General features: G+C 34.6%; 1 protein-coding gene across 5 annotated transcripts in view; it reads left to right on the top strand.

The window, feature by feature from the left end:
- Positions 1-19911, top strand: part of TAX1BP1 (Tax1 binding protein 1) — a 64970-nt gene that overhangs the window by 1293 nt on the left and 43766 nt on the right. For all 5 annotated transcript variants that reach the window (XM_085307540.1, XM_085307541.1, XM_085307539.1 and 2 more), the window contains exons 2-3: positions 1638-1821; positions 16412-16514. In XM_085307540.1, the coding sequence (XP_085163666.1) occupies positions 1645-1821; positions 16412-16514 (280 nt within the window). In that variant the 5' untranslated portion in view covers positions 1638-1644. The remainder of the gene's footprint in view (positions 1-1637; positions 1822-16411; positions 16515-19911) is intronic.

Below are 19911 nucleotides of genomic sequence, written 5' to 3'. Positions count from 1 at the left end.
GTGGGAATTTTCAGAGTTGTGCTAAGCTGTAAAACTTGCTACACTTCTCTATACCCTGAAGTTCTATAACAGATGGGATTTATTTATATTCTCAAAGGATATGTTCCTTTATTGTMGCTAAAAAGTTTTGTCTTTTCATATTTGTTCAGTTTCTTGTTTGTGTAAAATCTTGTCTTTATCTAGTCCTTATATCTGTTGATTTTCACTTGTAAGGCGTTCTGGGTTTTTTACTTGTATTGTTCAGGGTAAAAAGCCTTTTTTTTTTTTTTTAATATCCAATATACCAAAATAGTGCTATGGCTATCCGTATGTGATTAACGTGTTACACTAAATTGGATGGTAATAGGCTTAAAACATTGAGAGCTTAACCTAAAACATCTCTGTTTCCCTCTCTTGTTCAGACAGTTGAATACCTATTTATTCCAGAGTGCGTTTTATTTCAGAAAATATGAGTTCTTTTATCTTAATTGTTGCAAAGAAATTTTGAAAGGCTGTAGGAAATATACAGACAGCTCTTAATTGAGACTTGAAGTGGCTCATCCCGTCTTGGGACTGATTTCCTCATATATCTTCAAAAAAACCCAAATATCTCACACACTTAGTAGTCTTATTCTAGGTATGTATTTGCTTACTCATCATGAAATTATTTTTAATAGCAATTACAAGAATAAAGCAGCTGCTCTTGCCAGAAATAAGGCCCCAATCCTCCTAATGCCAAATGAAAAACTTGTGATGGTAGACTAAAATTGGACAGTTGAAACTTACCAGTTATCCATCTTTTTGACAGAGGTTGCTGAACGTTAGGAAGGGACGTTCTTGGTCTGTTTATGAAGCATGTCTTGCATTGCTATAGGTTTTAGTGTAATGTAACCTGAGGTGAATGGGAAGTGTGATAAATGCTTCTACAATCCAGTTGGTTTCAGTGTTAATCCATCAAACTGCATATGCACCTGAATGTTCCTACTATCAGTGAAGTCTACTGTTTATGGTAGTAAAACTAAACATGCAGGACTGGGGGCATATGTGTTAAAAGGACAGTAGAAGATGCCCAYGGACGACTTCTGTTTTCCTGAGGAGAGTAAGCGCTTAAAAAATCCTGTTTAGACAAACTTTCTTACTTTGTTAAAATGCCTTAAAATGAAACTTTGTTACTTTTACTGAGGGGAAAAAAAAAAGTCTATACATAAAAATACTGTCAAAAGCATTAAGTATTACAAATTCTGGGAGGAGTTTAAAATGAGGAAAACTATGGAGCTTTATTTTTCCTCCACTGCAGCATTCAGAAGCGTTAAGTTTATTTCATGCACGTCTGAAACATTTTTGGTTTTCCCCATCACTGCTTTTGCTTCCTGCTTTCTGCTGCTGTTTCCGAGGTGTAATGTTAGGGGAGTTCACCCCAGTGATACCTTCTCTTCGTGTTGGTGTCATCACTGAAATGACTGCTCTTTCATTATAAGAAGTGATTGTTTTGGAGTGATGCTGAGGCAGTACGCTTGGGGAAACTTGGCCTACTGCCATCTAGTTTTAGAACAGCAGAATTAATTCTTGAATGTCTATCTTGTACATTTCAAATAGATTAWTTTTTAACCAAATTCTTCCACTATATTTTAGTAGTAATTTCTAAAATTTTGTTACAGATCAGTCATGTCATCTTTTCAAGAAGTTCCCTCTTCAGCTAATCCTTTGCAGACTTCCAATTTTGCACATGTGATTTTTCAAAATGTGGCAAAAAGTTATCTTCCAAACACGCACCTTGAATGTCACTACACCCTGACTCAGTTTATCCATCCTCACCAGAAAGACTGGGTTGGTATTTTCAAGGTAAGTGAAGCTTGTTGTATGTTCATTTCCGACACAGTCACTGTCTTCTTGCTTACTAGTTTAAAAAAAAAAAATGCAACAACTATAAAATCTATCTCATAAACTTGAAGTAGAATAAATCATTTTACTCTGTCAGAATTAAACACTTTAAAAGCAACAAAGTAATTGTTTGTTGTTTTGTTTTCTTTCATCCAGAATGTTAGAAATGTTTTAGTTCCTGCTGTATGAGTCTTTGAGGTTTTGTAACAGAGAGATGGAACTGGAAATCAAAATTGGAGAAATGAGTAAACTGTAAGTCTGCTGGAGTATAGGGAAGCTGTGATGAGGTTATGTGGTGCAGAATTAAATGGAGTGATTTGGGAAGAGGAGCATAGGCAAAAAGTTCATTTGGAATAGGACTGAAGCTATGAAAAGTATGAGTCAAAGTAAATGTGAAATATGCGTGGAATGAAAAGCCAAGCTGGAGACATTCTGATCCATGTTTCTGACTCATTTTTATTGCTACAAAAGGCAGAACAGTATAGATTACTGAAATTCATTGTTGGCTTGAAATAAACCCTTGAAGAAAGGGAGGGGTGAGGCCAATTTTAAACTGCTCTGTATCAGTGATCTGGTATACGTGGAACTGCACAAAACATTTTGTTAGTATGACTGACTGGGTGGGGCTGGAGGGAGAAACAGGAGATAGTCTTAAATTGGCTGTGCTGCTATCAAAACAAAACTTTCACCCCCTGTGGAGGTGATAGTTACCTCTCATTTATTGATTTCGTAATCTGTTCCAGCTTGAATCAAAGGACTCTTGTCTATGGGATGTGATTAAGAATTTAGTAAGTTATAATTAATAAGTTATATTCTCTTGTTTTGGACAGAAATACTTTGAGAACACTTCAGGTTCTAAAGAACATGCAGTTTCAGACAAAGAATTTAATCATAAAATTCTCATGCAGTTCTTGCAAGGTTTAAAAAAGAGCTGTATTACTGCTTTATGTAAATTTAGAGGTTTGCTGACTATACTCATCTTGCTAATTTTTAAAGGTTAATAAGTCTCTTTCATAGGATTAGAAACTGATTAATTCTTTTATCTATTAAGACTTTTTGTATGTTTCACTGTTAATATAGCTCTTAATAGAGCATAGTTAAGTAAGGTATTTGAAGCCCTTATCAAAGCTTCTTTTAAAAGCTTAAAGAAGTGGGGAAGGGTAACAAACTCTCTGCTATTGAAGGACCTTTCCCTTAGAAACTGTTCACTGTTAGTTTAAGAATATAAATTCCTGACTTCATTGTCATATGCCAATCACCAGTAGATTGTTAGTTTTTATTCAAGCCAAATGACTTTTGTCAAAGTAGAAGTGCTGTGCTCATTTTAATGCTATATGCAATGACTGTGTAGTTGCTAAATTGTGCAAGGGAGGCATTAACTACAAGCAGGCAGATGTTATTAATGTGAAATTTTTTTAATATTTTCATGAATTTTGATTATCTGCAGAGTTCAGAAGAATAGGAGTGTGACTGAGCAACTTGAATATTTAATCATGTTAATGAAACTCAAATCTTTATCAAAGCATTAAAGAGGCAGTGTTGTTCATATTAAACAGAAATATTTTGAAATTATTTAAATGTAACTTGAGAAATTAATGTTTTAGCTTTGCATGTGTTCACCTAAAATCAACTTGGGGGGGGACCCAAAAATACTAATTAGGAAATTTTCAGTGATTATATGAAGTGCTGTGTATATAACACAGATATCTTTCCCTTCGATCACATCTTTATTGTGATTATAGATGTGGCAAATTATTGGTGTGTGAGGTTTATGTTCTGCACTGCCAAATCCGTAGTACCTGCCATTGCCAATCAGTTGAGGAACATGTTAGTACTGAATTAGTGCTGAAAGAAACACCTTCTTTTACACAAGGTGGCTTATTTCTTCTACTTCATCTTTTTGTGAAAAAAGCTGTTGTGTGATGAACCAAAGCAAGGAATTGATTAACACCAACTTTTAAGGACTCAATTATTTTTAGTTAAATTCCTCAGCTGAGTTCAAGGGAAAGAAGCATTGTGAAAAGGATAGAAATTGCTTTCTTGTTGGCTGTGTTAGTTTATACTAACTAAAGTGTTTGTTAGCRTGCAGTTTTAGTGTAGTTCTCGTACAGTGAGTTGAATGAAGCCAGCTGTCCAACCATATCTATACTTACGAATATGTATGTGTATAAGTAATGTTCACACGTAAAAATTAATTGTGAAAACTTAGTTTTCTAGGGATAGGTATTACAGACAAAAGTTGTACTATACTGTGATCGGAGTGTAAAAATGAATGACTTCTAGAAACTGATTGTACCTCGATAATTAACCAGCTACCTCGAGGTGCTTTGTAAACTGATGAAACATGTTGGGGTTCTTTCTAAAACACATAAGAATGTGAAGGATATGATAAATGCCTAGGAAAGTGATTTTCAGCATTAAGTAAAAAGGAATTCTTGACTAATTACATGGGAACAATGATTAATAGTCTTCTGTATTGGCCTAATACATAGTGAAAACTGGGCTTCTGTAAGTGAACTCAAAGCATCAATTCACTGACTGTGTATAGGGAGTAGAAGTCCAGCTTGTCTTACTGAGGTGAATGAACTGCTTAGAAAACAAACAAGTTTAAAATGGCATTCGTTTAACCTTTGCCTGGAGTTCCACAGCAGGTTACTAGTGTTGTAATAGTCAATACTGGGAATAGGGGAAAAAAATTATTGGGGCGGGGGAGGGGGGAAGTGGTAATTTCAGGTTAGTGTAGCAAATCAAAAATATAAGCTAAGATTTTTTTTTCCTGTCAACATTGTTATTAGTGGTTCTGCTGTTGACTTTTGTTCCATTTTAGAGGGCGGCAGCTTCAGCTATATTGTCGTGCGTATGCTCAGCTGGTTAACTAAGAACATTTTTACTGCACTGAACAAACTTTATATGGGCCTTTTAAGTGAATAGTTTTCATTTAGGTTGCAAGTTCAAGTGCATTTCTTCAGCAGCAATGAATTCTTAGTAGATGATTGTTATTTGTGTGTGTGTGTACAGGTATATATACACATGTATATCCTCATATTTGAGGATATACGTGCACACACACACTCATATGAATATATAACCTATGTGCAAACACACACATCCTCATATAAATACGTGTGTGTGTGTAAATGGGTATATATGTATGCACACAGCCTTGTACCATCCTGTTTGTTTCGACGGCATAGCTGTTTGTGCAGCGGCACAGTGAACTGGTGCAGGGAAGCAAGCTGCCTGAGAAACACCTGCCTCCCTCAGTTCCTGCTTTCCCCATCTTGTTTCCAAGCTGGTTTAGTTCCCCACTTTGTGTGGAACTGTGTGGTGTGTGGTGTAACAAGCGAACGTACTGGTATCTGTGTGATTGGAAAAAAGTGGTCTAGCAAGGTGAGGGGGATGAGCCAGGCCTGTTCGAGCAGCATGGCTGCTTAATATGAAACCATGATACAAGTTTCTCTTTTAAGTCTTTTTAGAGTTCTGTTCTGAAGAGAAGCTTTTAAGGATTTGATTCCTTTGACTTACAAATGCAAAAGGAGTGACTAGTTCCAGAATCAATAAATCATTTTTTCCTTCTAGTTTCTGCCTTGTGTTTCTTTTAAACATTTTTCATAGTAGGGCCCATGTGTCTAAGACCGGTTTTTATTCCTTGTGTATCTGCATTTGTAATTGTTTTAACTGTCATAATGTGTTGTTTATGTGGAAAAAGTGATGTTAGTAATGGAATCCTTGTTAAGGGCAATAAATTGCTGGTAAGGGTTTATTTCTGTATGTCTTATTGTGGTGGTGATGATGATTATTATACAAAACTTGCTTTTGCTCTGCATTTTGTCAGTCTTTTCCATCTGGTATACTTTTTTCACATGCTATATTTTTCTTTATGCATGTTTTTCCTGCTTCTGCCCCCCACCTCCCTGGTAATGTTTCCTGTCTTCTGTAGCTGGATATTCAATTTCAATCACTGATTGTTAGCTTCTGTTTTGTGCTATAATGTAGTAATGGTGTCAGTGAAAGGCAGGTGAACATTTGCCGTTGTTTTTTGAAATAGCCTTGCARGGAAGATATCTATAAAAAGCAGCTTAAAATGAGGAGCCAAAGCAAGATAATCTTATGCCTTACTGTTCTCTATCAGAGGTATCAAAAAATGCTCTTTAGGACTCATGTCTTATTTGGGAGTTGAGCTGCAGTACTACATAGAAGATAASTCCTAAACTGTGATCTACTCGTTACCAGAAAGATGTAGTTACTACTATAGGAAATTAACACAGTGGCAGCTTTGGTGTAGTTAATGTTGAGAGGTTGGCTCTTCTAAATATTTTAAAATTGGCCTGGGGTTTGGTATGTCTTGTTGGGAGGTAGAATAATAGACTTAAGCTAGGGATTTGTGGCATGCAGCGTTATTACAAAGAACCAAATAAACCCCTAAACAACAGCAGTTCTTCTGAAGCTTAACAGCTTAATATTCTACCAGCACCTCTGCATATATGTAGGTGAAACWTTTTTTCGTCCCCACCGTGATTTAAGTTGCTAAATGTTGATCTTTTGTAATGCTGAGCAAACGGTGTTTCTTCTGGGGGCAAGGTCAAAATTTAAAACTTTCTGGGAAAGTGTTGTTTTAGTGTTTAGATAAATACAAGCCTAGTGCCCCAAACCACAGGGATAGTGTTGCATGTGTGCTGATTATAAGGCATAGCAGAATATTTCAGTCACACCATTTTCACAGAATCTAGGTATATCTAAAAGGTATACACTATTTAGTACACTGTAGATCTGTGGCAAAAATGTGGGGAAATATAATAATGAAGATGACATGTTACTGTTTACTTTTTCATCTGAGCAGAAATTCTGAATATATAGTGATTTCTTTTCTATATGTCCTCCTTTTTCTTCCCTATGAAAATCCTAGAAAACACTTTTGACTGAATCTCCAAGTCTATTATCTTTAATTGCTGCTATTCTTTATTTTTTTGAAGTTCTGGAGGGTCCAAGTCTCTCTATAATCAAGCTCCAAAAGGTCTTGATTGTTCACGTCTGTCCTTGCTTGTGCTGCCGTGTTGGGAAGTAAACTTGAATGTGGATTTCTATTTGAAAAGAAATAAAAAAGACACTTTTACAAATAAGTACTAGTCTATCACTTGGCATATGCTACCTGAGCCTGAATCCATCCTGCTCTTTTACGGGAACTAGAATTGAGATCATCTTCCCCTCTAGKGTGGACTTCTGTGTAGAAGATGAGACCTGATGTTCCTAATGTGGAGCTGGAAGGGTAGAAGGCTTATTGTTTGCGATGGATTTCATAGGAGAGCTCTGCTCCCAGAATGATCTGGGCCAGGTGTGCCCTTGTTCTTCCTCTCCCCTTCTCTCTGATTAATCTAAATCTGGAGAGGCCCTTTGAGTAATCCAAATCTAAGCCTTTGAAACCAGGAAAAACAGTTGGTGTGTGCTACATTTGGTTGCAAAATCAGCCTGGCTGTGATGTGGCCCTGACCTGCAGTTGGGGAAGTCTACAGCTAGTGACTTTATTTTTCAACAAAGTGAAATAATCATATTGCCACATTTTTTCCCGTATTATTAATGGGTAATGGCCAGATTTGCAGAAGTGTTTGATAAAACCTATTTGACTTTTAGGAAGAAGTGCTTACCCCTCTGTCTAGGGCATATATGCCCTGGTGGAAGTGGAATCAACAGACATTCAGTATGCAATGGACTCTGGTTTAGTATATATCTCAAAAGCATAATGAAAAAGACTGCTTCAAGACAGAGTTAAAGGTGTGACTAGTTTGTGTATTATAATATATTTTCTGGGTTTCTGATGCTTTAATTTTGCTGAGGCCAACATGCTGGAAAGATATTACCAGCAGGTAACCTTACATATATTAAAATAATGGTTTTGGTTTTGATTTGCAATTATTAGTCCATCAAGGTCTTATGTTTGTCAGTTTTAATTAGTGTATTATTATATATAGGCTATATTAATGTTCTTGTAGGATGTTAACTTTAACTGTAGACGTACTCTGGTAAGAATTTCAGGCTTGCTTGGTGATCAGTGGTGAACTCCTGTTCAAACTTCAGCTGCTGTTTGTGTATCAGTACAGTACACATATTTACATGCAACTTAATGCATTGAAGAGACAAATTGATGTTTAGTGTAAACATCAGAATTAGCTTGTCTATGCTCAAAAGTCCAGTAACAGAATTTAATAGTGGATTTAATTGACAGCTAGCAAATAGCATAATTGCTGTGTTGTATCAAGACAAAAATATAGATACATATGTTTTTTGTATAGTGCCCTGGGCTATTTAGCCTTTGARTCACAAATAAGCATGTACCTGTGTGAGCAGTTTCAATGTCCTACTTTTGTAGACAGATATTTTTGATATCAATTACTTCTGTATCTACAGATCACTGTATGAAGTATAGGGCAACAACTAGGTGTTGCATCAACCAGATGCATACTGAAATATGACTTTTCAGATGCATGATTGTCACTGCACAGCAGGGCATGATGGGGACAGGAATGTGGTGGACAGTATGTCCTGTTTTAAAATGGTAGGAAGTAGAATTTTTTGAATTTGGAATATTTTGAGGATTACTGTATCCACAAATCAGACTGAGTCTGTCTTCTGGTTTGTCTTCTTAGGAAAGGCATGTCTAAAATAACTACAATATTTCTAGTTTTATTTTTAAGGTATCTTCATTTTCTGCATGAAAATGAGCAATGTCTTTCACTACACTTGATGAAGATAATCTGGTTTTATCTGATGTTAACTTTGAATTAGATGTCATACTGTTTCTTGTCAGTGTGTCATTAATTTTCTAAAAATATTTACTGTAGTAGATTTGTGTGATGAGAGAAAGGAATGGCATAATGCAAAGGTCAGTAGCTGGTAACAATTTTGAAAGAAAAATTTGTGCTAATTCATAGTTTCATGAGATGTGATAGTAAATTAATCTTTCATTCAACCCACCCTATTTTTTACTATGTTTTCATGCTTATCTCTTAAACAGTAACTTTGTTACTCTTTGATCTGTCATAACACTTCTTTGGCAGCCCTTTACATATGTACCAAGTTGTCCTTTAAAGAGTTCATACTGTTTCCATACTTACTTTGATTTATGCTTAGTAAGGGAGAAAGTCTATCCTGTGGTCTAGGCACCCTATGTCAATGTCATTTTGACATATCATCTCCTTTTGGTTGCATTTCCATCTCATATTTCAGAGGAATAATAGGTTAAGCTCCTGATAGTACCTTGAGACATCAACAAATACCGTATGTTCTCAATAGCCTAGGTTAAAAGATTGGTTGGATGTGTTCATAACATTCAGCAGAGATGAGTTTCTTTGGTTATGGGCGTGAGAGAACATCTTAACATTAGGGCCTTTCATAAAGGATCCAAATAGAGCACCTCACAACCATCTTCTAGTTCCAAATGTTTAACCCTCAAGCTCCTGCTATATAAAATGTTTTATCTCAGTGTGAATGATGAGATCATCTCTAAAGATGTCCTTAAAGACTAAAAATTCTTTAAGATCATATCAAGGGCATGTCAGTGCTAAAAGTCAACCTGCAGTCAGTACTTTTGCCTGATAAGGGCTTCACTGCCCCCAGATATTTCTATTTTTTTCCAGCTGTTAATCAGCTCATAGAAAGTTGTTACTTCTCCCATACAAATTTTGCCTTTAGTAGGCTGTTACAGCCAGACTAGCACTACTGTGATGGAGTAATGTTACTTCAACTCAGAGTTATGGTGCAAACAAGGACTGCCCCATCATGGTGAAGAAATCACTTCGTAGGATACTTGGCCCAGTTGAATTTTCCTTAAATGTTTGTATTCTCTGTGCTTTGAATTGAAATAACTACTTATTTCTTATCGCATAAATATGTAAAGGCTACTGACTCTAGTTTTTGTCAGTAATAATTACAGTGTATTAATGTATGTCTAAAGGCTTATCTATTGTATGCAACTTCGCTGCTTTCAGAGGTATTTTGCTGTACTCTTACAGTACTTAGAGTCCTTTACAGAATTATACTTGAAACTACATAATTTTCCTTTTGAACTGCTAAAAAAGGCATAAGTTTTACTCTGAAGAATGTTTTTTTATTTGTTAGTTTTAGAATTGAGTAGTAATATTAGCTATTTACAAGAAAGGCCCATTGACTAAATTAACAYTGGTTCAACTGAACAAGTGTTTCCTGGATTTACCTTTTTGATCTATTGTTAGTATGTGTTTTGTATAGATAAGGTGTTCTTTAAAGCAATATGATGAAAACAACAGTCCTTCCAGTTGCATAAAAACTTTTTGAAGCCAGGGAAGAAAGTGCCAACTGAGTTTCCCCTGCTTAAACTTAAAATGTTTAAGGCAATCACATTCAAGATTGTTAGTTGACTTTGCCAAGACATTATAAAAAGAAAGAAAATGAACAAAGTAGGAAAGAAATGGCAGAAAATTATTTATTTTTCCAGTTTGTAAGTATTAAGAATGATGTCTCAAGATGAAGAGGGTTGAAGTAGATTAAGTAATTCACAAGATGTCTCCAAACTCTAGATGTTTCTTTATTAAAAAAAAAAAAAAAAAAAAAACTCTGCATTCATCTGAAGTTCAAGAAATTAAAAATGAACATTGAGCTTGCTTGTACATTGTAAGCGCTGTAAAGTTATGAGGGAGAGCTTATATCCTGGAAAACTTGCATTCTGCATAAGGTTAAATCAAATGGATGTTAAAGGAGATACAGCAAAATAAAATGTTTTTTTCATTATTTTTACTCAATAATAATTGTTTGATAACTCATTGACATGCAGACCACTCCTAGTTGTGGGTTCTTTTTTCCTTTTGCATCATTTGGTTTACTAATCAACTATTTCTTCTGTTTCTTTAATTTGGTGGAAATGTACTATGAGTGGAATGTAAATATGGGAAAGTTAATTGCACTGTGGGCCATTTCAGTGAGAAAAGGGGAAATCACGGAAAAGAAAACTTTCATGAAGACTGCATACCTATTAGCAGAAGGAAGTGCTGTCTGGTGTGAGTATTGCAGAGAACTGGGTTGTCCTCAGTTCCAGCCAAGTTTGAGAAACTGCTCAGTGTTGGACATCTTAAACTTTACCAGACTTCACATTTCCACTACAACTACAGACACTTTTCTTGTCCAAATTGGTCTGTATATAACAAAACAAATAGTTCAAGATATCTTAAGTTGGAATAAGCCTGTTCGCTTTGCTCTGAGGTGTAAAGCGCTCACATGATAATAAAGCTTATAGTAGAAAGTTGAAATATAGTAAATGGATTACTCCGTAATCTCCTACTGAAGTTTTCTATTTTATGGAAAGAATGAATTAAATAGTGAGGATTGTTTGAGTAACATGTTTGTATGTGGTAACATAATCTGCATATGGCATGTTTGTAGTAAATGTGATATATAGTCATACTTTATTTTTAGCTAAAAGGATAGGTTGAGAAGATGAAAACAGGGTTTAGTTTTACATTCTGGACTGTTAGTCTTGGGAAAGCAAGGGTGTTGGAGTGCATGCTCAGCTTTCTATTTCAGAAATGGCTTTCTGAGCACGGTTTTTAAGAATTAAATGCAGAGAAATGGAGAGGCTAGCAGACTCGGTTGCAGACCAGGTTAATAGTAGAGACTGKTTCTGATTCTGGTTATAACTTTTTTTCTTGTTGATCGGGGAAGCTGATTAAAATCAACTCAGTATCAATTCAGTCAAAAAACCCCCGATCTTTTTTTTGAGTATTTTATAATGTTTGTGTGCCAGGGTAGGGTATTTTTAATATCTGCCATGACCTGTGCCAAGTTAGACAGACAAACTACGGCTTTTTGACTTACCCAGGCTGAGGGTTTTGCTGTATGTGCTGTGGAAATTTCTCACGTTTGGGACTTCTCGTGGTAAATTTGGACCCGTAAAAGTGTCTTTGCTGACCTGATTGTATTGGCTAGGGATTTTCATGATTTTAGTGGGGTATCTATTATGTTAGTAAAAGAAAGTTGAATGATAGACTTGAGCATCGTGTCAGTGTTGTTTCTGGGAGAAGTAAAACTACAGTATCGATGGAATAATCCTGAAATAGGTACTGCATTCAAATGGATGTTGAGTGTTGGTTATGAAGAAGTACTAGTGTGTATTCACTTCAAATTTAACACTTTAATTGGACCTTGATTTTGTGTTAGCGGTTGGTAGTATGTTTACTTTTTTAACTGCTATGGGAACTGTGCGTTTATTAAAGGCAAACTAATTGAACTTTTGTAGAAGGAAAAAAATCTAACTCTTTTGATCCAATACGGTTTCATTTTTTGATATTTTGAAAGTGAACATTCAAAAGTCCAATCCTGGCTTTAGTAATCTTTTTTTTTTTCTATTTTTCTTTTAAGAGAAATTCTCCTTTAGTAAACAGTGTCAAATAAAAATGAGAGACAGTATTACAGAAGTATGTGTCATGCTTCGTATGTTGTTTTAGTCAGTATTTTAATGAAGGTTGTTTCATCTTCTGCCTTGGTTTCACATCTGAGTACATCAGAATATATTCTTCATTTCAAAATAGAACTGTGACTTTGTGAGACCTAAACGTGAATTAAGTGTGGATTTGCATCTCTTCCTTCATTTCCAATTGTTAACAGCTTTTAAGTTTAAATTATTAACCTATTATTCTGAATAAATATGCATTTGCAGTTTGAATAATTAGATCATAGATGCTTACTGTTTGGTCAATAACTGAAGGAAATGCAAGGAAAAATGATACAATTGATTACTTGTTTCTCGATGTATTTTTATAATGATATGATGAAAAATAGTCATTTGAGAAAAATAGTTATTGAATTTCAAATATAGAAACAGAATATTTGGATCTTTGTAAGCATTTGTGTTTTCTATAATGTTTTGTGTGAGCATGAATAAACGTGCTCACTTATGTCAGCTATTTGGCAGTTGAAATGGTGAAACTCTTATTTTTAAAGGCATAAAGTTTTTTTCTTTCTCTGGCAACAGTAGAACATTGTGGAGACTTTGCATTTATTTTGTGATGTATTGTACTGGTGCTGTTATATTTCTATTCAAAAAAAATAGGAAAATGGAAACAATATAACAAGGTGCTGGCAAGTTAAATACTTAACCACATATTTCCATTTTCTACTTTGGTGTAGAGTTGGCAGTTCTCTTAACTCTTGGGCATCTAGGATTTGAATTATGTGAAATTATGTGAAATGGGACAGATTAATAGCCGTGAATTTTTGTGGTAAAAGTTCAGTTGAGTATCTAAACAGAATTTAAATAACACCTGAATTTACTTTTAACATGCATTGCATTTTGCAGTTCCAGAAGGATACTAGAGGAAATTTGGTTGGAAACTAAAGAGCAAGTTATTTCCTTATTTTTGTGCTGAAATCTCCTTGAATATCATAGGATTTCTGTGCTTCTGCTTGTTAGTGTCATTTCCAAGTCTATATTTGAGACTTGTGTTAATACTCCTACTGTTGGGGGATTTTCCTGGGTTCTGTGGGATTTTTTTTTTTCTTTGTAGCTCTGCTCTTGGTGTTTCAGTACGAATGCAACAGGATGAAAGGAGCTATGTAACCCCAAGAATTATAGCACCAACTGCAAAAGGTTTTGCAGGTTGGCAGGATAATCTTTACCAGCTACTTGAACATTGTCCTGTGGAAAAAGTATTTCTGAAAATGAAACAGGGCTATTTTCTTTGTCTTTTTTTTAATATAATAAAACTTAGGTTTTGAGTCTTTAAACTTCAAAATTAATGTTTTGGATAAGAAGCTCCTTGTTTTGTGCTCAGAAATCACTACCTTGAAATCCTGTATCTTCCACAGAAGATATAAATTTAAATAACTATGGACATGCAGTGTACTCGCTCAAATATATTTATTTTAAGAATTCCCTCAGATTTTCTGCAGTATGCACTGGTGATTGATACTAATTACAACTTGTTCGTGTTTTCTTTTCCATATTTTCACGTACATAACCCGTAGATAAACATCTTTTGAAATCCCGTTCATTTGAAATCCCGTTCATTTGAAATCCCGTTCATTTGAAATCCCGTTCATTTGAAATCAGCCACGGGTGATTCACATGCCCAGATAACTTGTACATTGTGCATTAAGAAATAACGGTATTCTGGGAATCAGAACAGTAAAAGATGGGGAGATGTGGTAGGGGAAGCAGATGATGGGTGACAGGAAATTGAGGGGATTGCTGGAGAAAATATGTGCCTGATAAACTACTCAGGGTTTTGCCTACAAGCTGTTGATATAGCATAGCACTGTTTTTGCCAGTAACCCACAGATCATACTGATATTTGAAAATGTTACCTGCTCAGAAACAGGCCTGAAAAGTTAGTTAACTTGCTTTCTACTCAATTAGATTTTTCTATTATGACTGAAATTCTACATTTTATTGAATGCTTTAATAATACATCTCATTTTTTTTAATTAGAATACTCAAATTTTTTTGGTTGCAAAATAATTACATTTACAGCTCAACATATGATATTTGAATTAAAAAGATTTTGGTCACAGAATAATTGAATCAAAGATGGAGTTGATTTCCTCGATGAAAATACTAGGGACCATTTTTTTTTATATTTACTTGATTTTGATACTTTGAAAGTTACTCTGCACATTAGCTTTTCCTACGTTTTCCTAAGTGTTAACGTTTTCCTTCTGAAATTCAAAAGAACAAAACGAGCTTCTCTCTCGTTGAAAACCCAGTTTCTACATTTTAAAAGCTTCCTGCTGTCTGTATTTTAGGGCACCTAGTAGTGGCATATACTTCCTTTTTTTGAGGTAAAGTATGTTCAACAAAAAAAGGTTATTAACATATGAGTTGAATTTGAAAATCTAACTAATGTAAAAATTTGTAAAATGTATTTCTTTACTGTGAATCCTTACTGGATTGGGCTGGTTTTGATTCAGAGTTACTGGAGATGCTTTCTTTGTTACTTCTGAAATACCTTACAGTATAGGAGATGCAGCCCTGGTAGATCACATTTCATTCACATTTTTAAAAGCTTCTGCGTACGACATGTCATACAAAATTTCATAGCTTTGGCTAAGAATAAGCTCTGGATTCAGCTCAGTTTGGAGCTAGGAATTCTTCCACTTCCATGTGTCAAGAGTCAGTAGTGCTTCTCTCTGATTAAATGTTGCCTCAAAGAAGTGACTGTAGTTAGCAAAAGGAATATTGGATATGTTTTTCCTGACATACTTTGTTCTTGGCTTATAATGAATATAAGAGAGCCTTGTCATGTCAGGTTCAATGTTTTCTCCAGACATTAGCTACTGCTACACTTATTAATAGAAATTGAAGAAATGACTTTGTAATAGGCAGCTATGGAATTATTTGCAATTAATTACATTCAGTTCAGAGACATTTTTACAGGAAATGAGAACAGCAACAGAAGAACTGAGTTTTAAGGATTTGACAGCTTTTAATTCCTTTCAAAATACATTAGTACTATATTTACTAATATATTTATGCATATAAATTCAGGTATTAAATGCATATATTAATATATATTATTTTGTGTTCTTTTATAAGGGAGGATATGACATTATGCATTTATATTATTTTGTGTTCTTTTATAAGGGAGGATATGACATGATGTTAAAGTTTAGAGGTCTTGTCTTCTGGTGTAGTAGAAATCTTGATTGGTTCTTCCTCTTAAAATAACTCTTGGAAGAAAATTTTCTCTGAGAAAGTTGGTAGGCCGTTTATCCCCTTTCCTTATTGTAACACTTCCAAGACAGCATACTGAGTTACTGATAAATCATATTGCACCAACCTTTTGACAAGGCTTTTGGGGTGTGTGGGTGTGTGTATATGTAATATATAGACTTAACATATATGTTAAGCCAGTAAGTGTGTATGTGTACACGTATTTTTATATACATATATAAGTCCTGCAGACTTAACATGTATGTAAGGAAGCGTTTGCATTCCAGTGAATGCTGGGTTTTGGTACTGCATTTCAGAAGCTGTCAAAATACTGCTAGTCATAGGACTGTCAAATTTGGCATTTTAAGTTCAAAAATATAGCTGTCTTCTCCATCCTTTTCATTAAAAGCTTTTTGTTTTCTGATCTGACTATTGGATTGTGGTCAGAAACAGTCAACGTTGGCAGAACTTGCATAAGATGTTTAAGAACATCTTACTATAAACTTCTGAATTAATCTTTTCCACTTTTTCAATATACGAATGTGTATTTATAGAAGAAATTAAATATGCTATACCAAATAGTAGTTTAATGTACAGTGAAAACTGTCTGGTGTTTTAATTTATATAGACCTTTTTATTGCCTTAGACTCATTTATTGCCTTAGGTAACAAGCTTAATAAAATTCATGCTAAATCTTTGACAGGCTTGTTAAAATATTCTTGATTTGTAAACATTGTTAAATATCTTTTTATTGCATGCTGAAGCTGAAATAAACATATTACAGCATGTTGTAAAGGTCAGATCATGCTATCTTTAACTGTGCATTACAAATTCTTCTTCTTAATGTTTTCTTTTTTGTTGTGGTTTATTTTATTGTAGGTTGGTTGGAGTACTGCAAGAGATTATTACACGTTTCTTTGGTCACCTATGCCAGAAAATTACACGGAAGGATCGACTGTTAATTGTGTACTGACGTTTCAAGGTAGGTATATACTAAATAATACAGTATCTACCTGTATTTGCTAGCTTTCATAGTTTTTAAAACTATAGGTTAAAATACTGAGTAACAGCTTTAGATTTTTAAAAACAAATTGGAAGAGAATTTTTCATGCACACCTTCTGTGTGCTTTTTGAGTTTTTGTTGTTGTCACCTATGTCAAGTCTGTTCTGATTTTTAAATGTGAAAAAAACTGTAAGTGTATGATGGTGTATTTTTGCATAGCAGCAGAGGATATTCATGAGCAGTGGAAAGAAGCTCTGCGGGATGGAAACTGTTCAAACACAGAAAGTGACTTTATTTAATCATTGTTAGGATTTTAAAATTTTGGTATGTCTTAAAACATTGTGTCTTTATATTGTCTGTATTTACATTGATAATAGTGTTTAAAATTTATTTTTAAATAGCCCTGTCAAGGAAAAAGGGGGTAAATAATGCAGATGACAAGAGAACCTTTTATTTGTGAGAAATTGATAAAATAACTGGTGAAATTAAATATAGGTAAATATAAAATAATCCACTATGAGGGACTTTGAATTAAAATTACTCTTCAAGAATGTGATGTCAGTTCTATACTAGTTGTAGGAAAACATCTGCTCGGTGATCAGTAGCAAACTTTCTGTCCACTCTCCCTCCCCAACACTTTTTTTTTAAAAAAGAACGAAACAGTACAGAGCTGTAGTATACCTACATGTTCAACACTATTGTGAAGATGAGATTTTCACCCTCCCCCCAGTCTCAAAAAAAAATCTAATAGAACTAGAAAATGAGCAAAGAGCAACAAGAAGATCAAAATTAAGAAAACTTATGCATAAAGATGCTGTTATGCAGTGTTTTAACCTGTTGTTGCAAAGATGACAGTCAAGCTCTGCTCATTAGTGGCAGATGATACAAAAAGAGATGGTGACTATGAGTTTCAGCCTGGGAAGCTTAGCTTCAGTGTTAGGAAGAACTTTTCCACCAAGAGGAAGTAGTGCAGCACTCAAACAGTTATTCCAGCAAGGTTTGGGAGGATGGGATTCCACAGACTTGACTAGGCACATTCACAGCAGACCCAATCAGATGCTGACAGCACTGTATTTTTGAGTGGGAAGTTGGACTAGATGTCTTTCAGAACTTCCTTCTGTCAGGCTTTTCAGCCTGGGAAAAGGAAATAATGAGCTATGACAGATGTTTGTAAAATCTAGGAGAGCTTCTCATGGCATGAGTAGATTTTTATTTTTTATTAATACATAAATAAGTAGGAGGAGCTGTCAGTGTAAGCTACCGGATGACAGATTTAGAACAGAGATAAAGAGATGGTACTTTTAATAAAGTCAATGTGTAAAACTTTTTGGATGTTATGGATCTACACATGCGTATAAATTTACAAACCTGCATGTAAAAAAAAAAAAGCACCTCCAATCAATTTCCCTAATGCTTATTTTATGTACTACTAGAGTTTTGTGTAGCATCATGTATTTTCTGTTTTTTTGCAGTTGGCTTTACTCTTTGTATATATTGCTTCTAATAGAGTATCAAAGTCCAGAAGGCTACTGGATTGGTTGGTTGACATATTAAAAATGATGGATTTGCTTGCAGCTGTGAATAATAATAGCTTGAGTGATTTGCTGTTCTTTCTCTTACTTCCAAGTCAATTTTTTTGTTAGCTTTGATCATATAAAATGATCGTAAAATATTTGGATCACATGAATAACTTTGAAATCTGTGAAATCTGTGAAATGTGTATGTCCCCTGTAGAAACTGAGGAAAAAGTCATCTATTTATTTTACAGTTATCAAAAATGCACTAGCTAAGAATGAATGATGCTGGATTGGATTCAGTCTAGAAGCAATGTAGAAACAAAGGGCTCTAWATCCTGATACCAGTCCTTTGAGTTATCCAGTGTTTTCCTGTGTGATATAACTTAAATATGGTATCATCTGTTACATTCCTTGCTCAAAGTCCATCATTTTTATAGAGTTACCAAATCTCCATTCAAACAGTCTCCTTGTTGTGTTTGAGATATTTTAATACTACTGAGATGAGATAATTAACCTCCCGTAAGCTTTAATAATCTGAGATAAATAGTACTGTTGTGCAGCATGCTTTAAGTATTTTTACATGAACAAATAAGCATGCTGAGGGAAAAACACTAACAGTACTTTGTTCTCTCCAGTATGGTATTTGACACCTGAAAAAAGATTTTAAGACATCTTAAAATGAACTTGAACCAATTTAAAAACTTTTTGGAACTGCAGGATAGATTGTTCTGAATCAATTTCTTTGTAGCTCCACCTTATTTAAACATTAAATCAAGTAAAAGGGACTTAAAACTGCAGTTTTATGTAGGAAAATGTAGTCAGTTCCAAAAGTACAGAATCCTTAATTTTTGATACTGACATATTCTTCCCTGAGGCACATTTAATAAAGTAGAAGTGCCAATGAAAATATGAAGTGTTGTGTAATATCAATGTATATAAGAGTACCGTGAAAAATCTTCCAGGAGTCTGGAGTAAAAGTTAGACATATCAATTAAAATAGGGATTCTGATGTCACACTTGACTCTGAACTGAAGGAACATCTTGGAGGGCACATGAAAGAAATTACTGGATTTCTCCATTCACTTATATTAACTGCCACTAGAATTTTATCAGGCCTAGAGAAGATTATTGTTTATATGTAGATTTCATTATTTTGGGTCTCGCTTAAAAGTGACTTCAGAAATGTAGATTATGCTTTCTTCTCACGCATTTTTTTGTATCTTTCTCATCTCCGAGCAAAATAAGAAGCAAAATTTTACATAAGCTGATAGAATGAGGAAGCGGGGTGTGTGTGTGTGTGTGTGTGTGTGTGTGTGTGTGTGTGTGTGTAAATACAGCCTCGTAAGTTCTATTCATGAGAAAACACTACTTAAGTTTTCACTGCATTCAACATCTGTTTCTAGGAGTAATAGACAGTTGATGAGTGGAATTTAATGATAAGAAAGGTAATAGAAGGATAAATAGAAGGATTAAATCGTGATGAAATATGGACAGAAATGGGTGACAATACCTGCCACTGGGTATTATTTTTTAAAAAAGTGGACTCATTAGGTCAAATATTAGATGAGGAGTATGCTGRTATCTTCAGGCTATTTAAGGTGTCTGCTAATTCAGTGTTCTAAATCAAACCAGGAGGTTTTATTAGCATTAAATTGAGGAGTTTCTTGGATTTGCTGGTAAAGGTAAAAATCTCATTAGTTCTGGAAATAATTATTTAACATCCACAGGCATGTGAATTCAGGTGAGGCAAGGGGCTTGATGATGAAGGTGTAGTGGGCAACATTCCCTCTGAGATAATCTGCTAGTATTTGTATGTAGTATTACATAGCTATAAGAAAGGGAATTCGTTCTTTCCTTAG

The sequence above is a fragment of the Rhea americana genome, unplaced genomic scaffold (assembly GCF_003343005.1).
Source record: "Rhea americana isolate MKP2758 unplaced genomic scaffold, rheAme1 scaffold_26, whole genome shotgun sequence".
In the NCBI taxonomy this organism is placed as follows: domain Eukaryota; kingdom Metazoa; phylum Chordata; class Aves; order Rheiformes; family Rheidae; genus Rhea; species Rhea americana.
This window is presented reverse-complemented; position numbering and strand designations above follow the sequence as displayed.